We start from the raw sequence: 7,293 nt of genomic DNA, 5'->3' as shown, positions 1-7,293 counted from the left end.
TATATATATATATATATATATATATATATATATACACACACACATATATATATATATATATACATATATATGCAAATTATCTACAACATCTGTGAAAAGGCTGAACCCAGAGCATAATGTAGTAGGACAGAGGCAAACAGAGCACCACCCTTGCATATAAAATATACACATTATCAAGGGACAGAATTCATAAAACTAGTCTGTGAGTATAAAGTGTAGTAATATAAGTGATTACTAATCAAAGATTGCCTTTTGATCTGATGTTTTATCTTTCACTCGTTTAACTCTGTTGTGATCATTGTTGAAGTATCACCACTGGTGTTGCAATACCTCTGCTGATCCTTTTTTAATTGATGTTTTATAAATGAGAGAAGCTTATGTGTATAACAGAATCAAATTGTAAACAGGTAAACAACTGGTAAAGGTTACATTATGACATTTATATATTTAAACATGACAGTTGAGTTGCTGCAGGAGTACAGATCATAAGAAGGAAGGAAGGAAGCAATAAGCAGCTATTTCAAAAAGAGATGTGCAGATGGTGCATTTTCCTGCAAATCATCAGCAACAATCAGTAATGTAGCAACGTATTCCATGTTTCACAAGGGAAGAAAATGAAATTTGTGATAATCATAAAAAGAGAAATCACACAGTGTATGTATACAAACTTAGCCCTTCATCAGTTGTCAACCAAATATCATCACAATTTTGACATATTTTGACAATATTGTTCAATTTGGAAGTGTCATTAACAGAAGCTGCCATGGTATAAAAAGCAAGATATGATAGGCAAACAAGATTAGAAGACATAAGACAAGTACAATAATACATTCACACACACACACACATATATCCTTTCTATTAAAGGCACAAACGAGGGTCTATTGTGGAAGATATTACACATAACTGATACTTATCTCATCAACCCTGAAGGGTTGAAAAGCAAAGTTAACCTTAATAGAATTTGAACTTAGAAGGTAAAGACAGACAAAATGAGCTAAGCATTTCACCTGGCATGCTAACAATTCTGCCAGCTAAACTTATATATGCGTGTGTGTGTGTGTCTGTTCTCCTTTTCAACTTTGCACAACCCTGTTAAGTTCATTTGATAGCTGCAAAGTTCTTTGTTGTATTTGTGGTATATGATAATTATTATATTTTTCTTCAGCTGTAAATAGCCGTAAAGCTTCATACTGTTATATACACATAATTCTTTCTCTTTTGTATTTATATAATGCCTTGTTTGTTTCTGTATTAGTATATATTTGCTAGCCTTTTCCCAGTAGCTCAATAATGGCACTGGTGCCTCCAAGATTGAGTGGTCTCAACGGTAATGGCTCAAAACCCCTATGATATTTTGGGTCATTGACTAATGAGGAAAACTCAGCTGTGAATATTCCATGTAGCGTATCTTTGTCTATATTTCCCATCCGTTAAGTTTTGCATCTTGTTTCCTGTTTGCTCTTCTTACGTCTAACTTTTCTCCTTGTGTTCTGTTTTTCTCCTTGTGTTAATATATATCATTTAATGTATATAGTATAATGATATGAGCTGCTAACAGTTTCTTACATTGGAGACAAAAAGCATGTTGTGAAAACCTGCTTAGACCCATGTCTCCAATGCAAGAAACTTCTTACTGGATGGAGTAGGTTTTTTTGTTAATCTTACATTAATGAAACACTAAACTATAAATAGTTGTATATATATATATCTATATATATATATATATATGTATATATAAAGAGAGAGATAGAAAGATAGACAGACAGACAAACAAACACAGACATACATCGATGAATAGATAAATATGAATATAAACAGATATTTGTTATAAACATATATATAGACAGATAGGTATGTATATACATACTTCAGATAAAATCATTATGAAAATGAAAAAAAAAAATAGTAATGAGTATGAGAAAGTACTCACAGATTCATACTCATCTTCATTTTTTAAATGCTGTGTAATAAACTTAACAGCCTCTGATGCACGTATAATGTGTGGTGTCATCGAAAATTGTTCAACATTATCAGGCTCTCTCCGGATATAATCTGTGGAGGTAGATTTGGAGTTGAGCTTGCAGTTTGGGTGATGAATTTCGTGCAACTCCAGTAAATCTGCACGTCTTGCTGCTGCAGCAGAGTAATGTCGAGGCTGCTCAGGAACGGTCACCTCTTCCACCTGAGGTTGACTCTTCTTTTTATTTTGCCAGCGCTCATCGTGGTCTGGCCGTTCCATGAATAAAATTTTTGGAAGATAATAAAGAAAGACAACACGTATCCAGGTTGGCATTTTGTGCGTGCGTGGTGTGCGGTAATTTCTGTTTATAATGATAACGGTTAGAACGATGGCAAAAATATTCATGATGAAAGTGAAAAGGAGATACTTGGCAATAAGAGGAATAGTCAGAGAAGGGGGTAAAATTTTGGAAACCAGCAGTAAAAATACAACCAGGGCCAGTAAAATGGATATACAAAGTGTCATCTTTTCTCCAGCGTCTGCAGGAAGTGCAAACACACATACACTCACAAAAGATATAAGAACGCAGGGTATGATCAAGTTGACAGTATAGAACAATGTCTTTCGGCGAAGAACCAAAGTGAACACAACTAAGGTCTTTTTCACACCAGTCTCCTTCTCAGTGATAGTCCTCACTTCACCAGGGCAGTCAACAATATCCCAGGTACCGCTGGCGAGGTAATCCGTAAAATCCAGTTTGTCACCCTGCTTCCATATAAATGTCAACTGGTCTCCATTGAACGTCCATGAACCAAACTTCATCTCACAGCTTTGCTGATCAAATGGAAAATATTCTACATCTATTGTGCAAGAACTTTGGTAAATAGCGGGAGGAATCCAAGTTACATTGCTGTCTTTTACAATTACAGCATTTGGTTTGTATGAAACTTCATAGTTGCCATCAGCACTGCAAGACAAGAAAGAAATAGAAACAGTGGCATTTTTAATAAGAAACAATATATCTTTTAAAACAAGTGTATGAAGACTTAAATGAATGGATAATGTCTGTGATAGATTCTTCAGAAGATCATTGTGCCTAAATTCTTGGATATTAGCAGGAAAACATGGAATGTATGGAAAGAGAGAGAAGCAAAGTAAGAAAGGGAGAAAAGGTAAGTAGATAGACAGATAGATGTATGTTGTTGAAATAATCAATGTAAAAAAAAAAAAAAAACATCAAATATCAAATGATTTTTTTATATAAAAGAAGCAAAAGATAACATTATGGAATTTTATAGTTAATTATGCATTTGTCTTGAATTTTACTGTACGCCCTTTTTTTCACAAAGTTACTTCATGAAATTTGAGTAAATTTCACCAGACTTTTGGAACAAATTTGCTAACAACAACAATGACAAAAATCGTCATTGGTGTTTCTAAAACTGGAAAAACTCACTAGAATTTGAATGAAAATCCATACTTTAGTCCCTATTCTTTCCTTAGATGACACAAAAAAAACCATTTATTTTCTTTCAAAATAAAATTTTCAAACTACATGACTGTGTGACCAAGGCACAGCACCAGGACATATTTTGGCAGAGAGGATTTGAAGAAGGAACAAAATGGTATGAATATCAACCAGATATTGTCACAGAGAATAACCAGTATAAAATTTCATGGGGTTTTGATATATAGACTGATCGTAAAATTCATACCTGATGACCAGATGTTATGGCTCTGGACAAGAGGAAGAGAGAGTGTATCAACAGAGATGTGGCTCTATCTGCAGACATGAATGTAGCAGTCAAAGAACAGGAGGAAATAAGAAAATACCAGGATTCAGTTAGGGAAATATAAAGACTATGGAAGATTTCTACAAAAGTAATCCCAGTTGCCATAGGAGCCCTAAGTACTTATTGAGAGATTCAGAAATCTGCTCTTCTGGGAACATAAAAGGATTGGAAGAAAGAGCCTCGATACATAAGGAAACTGGTTGTGACCAAGTATCAAAGACATTGGTTCCGAATATAAAACATTAGTGGCACATTAGTGGCACACCATGAATAATAATAATGCTTGACAGGTCTTATTCTATTGAAGTTAGAAGGTTGAGAGATAAAGATGCACTTGGAATGCTTTCAGCTCAGAAAGGAGAAAGCCAGAACACCTACACAGCAGTATACACACACTTACACACACACTCATATATTCACTTTGACAACATGCTACACAGGTATACACACTACACACACACACACATGCAGTTTTGTATATTACCTCCCTTGACTTGATGAAACACACACAAACACACATATGCATACAACACAAGTACTCTTCCATACATTATCTCCCTTGATAGTACAAACACTCTTTTGAATGAAAAACACCATTCTTTACTACTTAAATTTGTCCTTCATCTTTCACTACCTTGTGAAAGACAGCAGGATTTGAAAACAGTGATAATGTTGGAATGCTTACACTACATACTATATGAACTTGTATGCCAGACAATTCAATATTCACCATGCAGTATTTATTATCAAATATTGCTTTCATAGATCTCACTTTCTTTCTTCTCTTCTCCTTTTTTTCTTACTTTTACAGCTCAAAATATTGAGCTCACTTTTGTTTCTTCCATAAAGCATAAAATTAATTGCCTTGAACAGATATTTTCTTTCTTTGTTTTTATTGTTGTTTTTAATATTTATCTTTATGCTGTTTTGTACTAATTTTATACTGTTATATAATTCGTTTGAAGCGGTTTTTAATTGTTTTTTATTTTGCTTTTCTATGCTGTTTTTAAGTTTTAAATTCTACTTTAATGTCAGTTTTGTTTTATTTCATGTTATTTTTAATCTGGTTTTAATTCTGCTCTATTCTGTTTTCAGTTTGTTTTAAACTGTTTTCTAATTTTAGTATTTACTTTTATGCTGTTTCTAATTGTGTTTTCATGAGGTTTTAATGTTGTTTTAACTGGATTTCATGCTGTTTTTATGCTTATTTCAGTTCAATATTAATGCTGTTTCACCTATTTTATGCTGTTTTTAATTATATTTTATGCTACTTTATGCTATTTTAATACAGTTTTAATTCTATGCTTATCTGTTTTCAAATTTGTCTTCAGTTCTGCTTTAATACCATTTTTATGCTGTTATTAATTCCGCTTTATTACTGTTTTCAATTCTACTTCATGCTGTTTTATACTCTTTCAATGCAGTTTATAACTCTATGTTATATTGTTTTATTCTTTGTTTTCAGTTCAACTTTAATGCCATTTTATGCTGTTAGATAGCATCTTCATCTATTCAGTTCCAGACATCTTTAACCCATGCATGCCATCCATCTCAGGTGCAGGAATGGCTGTGTGGTAAGAAGCTTTCTTCTCAACCACATGGTCTTGGGTTCAGTCCTGCTGTGTGACAACTTGGGCAATTGTCTTCTACTATGGCCTTGTGAGTGGATTTGGTAGACAGAAACTGAAAGAAGCTTGTTGTATATGTGTGTGTGTGTGTTTTTGTCCCCCACCACTACTTGACAACAAGTGTTGGTGTGTTTACATACCCGTAACTTAGCGGTTTGGCAAAAGAGACCGATAGAATAAATACCAAGCTTAACAAAAAACTAAGTACTGGGGTCAATTTGTTTGACTAAAAAATTGTTCAATGCAGTACCCCAGCATGGCCACAGTCTAATTTCAGGAACAGATAAAAGAGAAAAGATATGGGGCAACAAATCAACTAACCCCTTAAAATTTCAAATACGATAAGTTACACGACCCACTTATATCGATGGTATCCCCATGCAAGAACATACGATAGTTAGCCAATGCCAGTCAGTTCTACTTACTTATTAAACAGTACCACATCTGGTGTCCATATAAGCTCAGGCCTGATACGGATACTGGAAATGTCACCATAATCTTTTGAATCCCATTGTAGCTGATAATCCGACCAGTACTGAAAAAGAGAGAGCGGGAGAGAAAACGAGGTAATTAGTGCATAATTAATTAACAATTTGTCATTTCTCAACAGAGTTTTTGGCGACAACACCTATGACAGGCTACGGGATTTTAAGTTAAAAGGGCGAGAGTTGGAGGATTTAATTAAATTTTAATTAAAATTAGTTTCATAATGATGAAGGGAATGAAGTACTGATTAGAAAAGTGATCAATTCTGGTTGAAATTACTCACTGCACCACACTTGCAGTATTGCACACCCCCACCTCAACCACTGCACTTACACAGCAATCTGCACTCATACTCAACGAGCCACACTCGGCTAACTCCAAAAGCAAATTCTTCGTTCCATGCACTCGACTTAAACTCTCCTTGCTGCACTCATGCTTCACTCCACTACATTCCACACTTACTCAAGCTAAACTTTCCTTATCACACTCACAGATCCTCCCACCAATTCACTCAATGTGGTCATCACCACCACCACCATCATCAGCATCATTATTGTCATCATCACCATTATTGTCACCATTGTCATTGTCCACATCATCATCATCTTCATAATCCTTTTCATCACCCTCATCAAACTTATCATCATCATCGTTGTTGTTGTTGTCATCGCCTTCAGTGTCATCATCATCCGCATCACTCAACATCATCATTTGAAATCTTCATCGTCATCACGATAAGCAGCATCATCAGTATCATCACCACCATCATAATCATCGTCATCACCATCATTACCATCATCACTGTCATCATCTCCCTCGTCATCACCACCATCATAATCATCATCGTCACCATCATTACCATCATCACTGTCATCATCTCCCTCGTCATCACCACCATCATCATCCACATGATGGCAATGGTAGTGGTGATGACGATGACGATGATGATCACCATGGTGACGATATGGCGATAATGATGACGGTGATGATGATGACATATACAAGATAAACTGCGGAAGATACTCAAGCTGTACATGTTTCAACAGCTGCTCATGTTATTGCTGCTGATGTTGCTGCAGCTGATGTTGTTGTTGTTGTTCAGGTAGTTTACTTGAAATAATGCTTTTCTTCTCCCCCCACCCCTTTCTCCTATTTGTTTTTTTTTGTTTATGTTGATCCCCCCCCCGCTTCCCTTTTTCTTATTTGAAAATTCATTTCGGGGGGGGGCTTTCTTTTTTGTCTGTCGTTTGTCTTTTGTTGTTGTTGTTGTTGTTGTTGCAGTTGTTTGAGTCTGTCATCGTTTGTCCCCGTCCCCCGTCTCCTTCCTCCCTCCCTCCTTCCCTTCGTCACTCCTCACACTCCCCCCCCCGCCATCCCTTTACAGTTTGCCAATTTCTCTCTACAGCAGCTAAAAACAGCCCAT

At 35.5% G+C, this 7,293-nt stretch overlaps 1 protein-coding gene across 3 annotated transcripts in view; it reads right to left on the bottom strand.

The window, feature by feature from the left end:
- Positions 1-7,293, bottom strand: part of LOC106867565 (acetylcholine receptor subunit beta-like 1) — a 347,593-nt gene that overhangs the window by 2,356 nt on the left and 337,944 nt on the right. For all 3 annotated transcript variants that reach the window (XM_052972219.1, XM_052972220.1, XM_014912475.2), the window contains 2 exons: positions 5,810-5,919; positions 1,934-2,930 (listed from right to left, as the gene is read on the bottom strand). In XM_052972219.1, coding sequence (XP_052828179.1) covers positions 1,934-2,930; positions 5,810-5,919 — 1,107 coding nt within the window. The remainder of the gene's footprint in view (positions 1-1,933; positions 2,931-5,809; positions 5,920-7,293) is intronic.

The sequence above is a fragment of the Octopus bimaculoides genome, chromosome 12 (assembly GCF_001194135.2).
Source record: "Octopus bimaculoides isolate UCB-OBI-ISO-001 chromosome 12, ASM119413v2, whole genome shotgun sequence".
Classification (NCBI taxonomy): Eukaryota; Metazoa; Mollusca; class Cephalopoda; order Octopoda; family Octopodidae; genus Octopus; species Octopus bimaculoides.
This window is presented reverse-complemented; position numbering and strand designations above follow the sequence as displayed.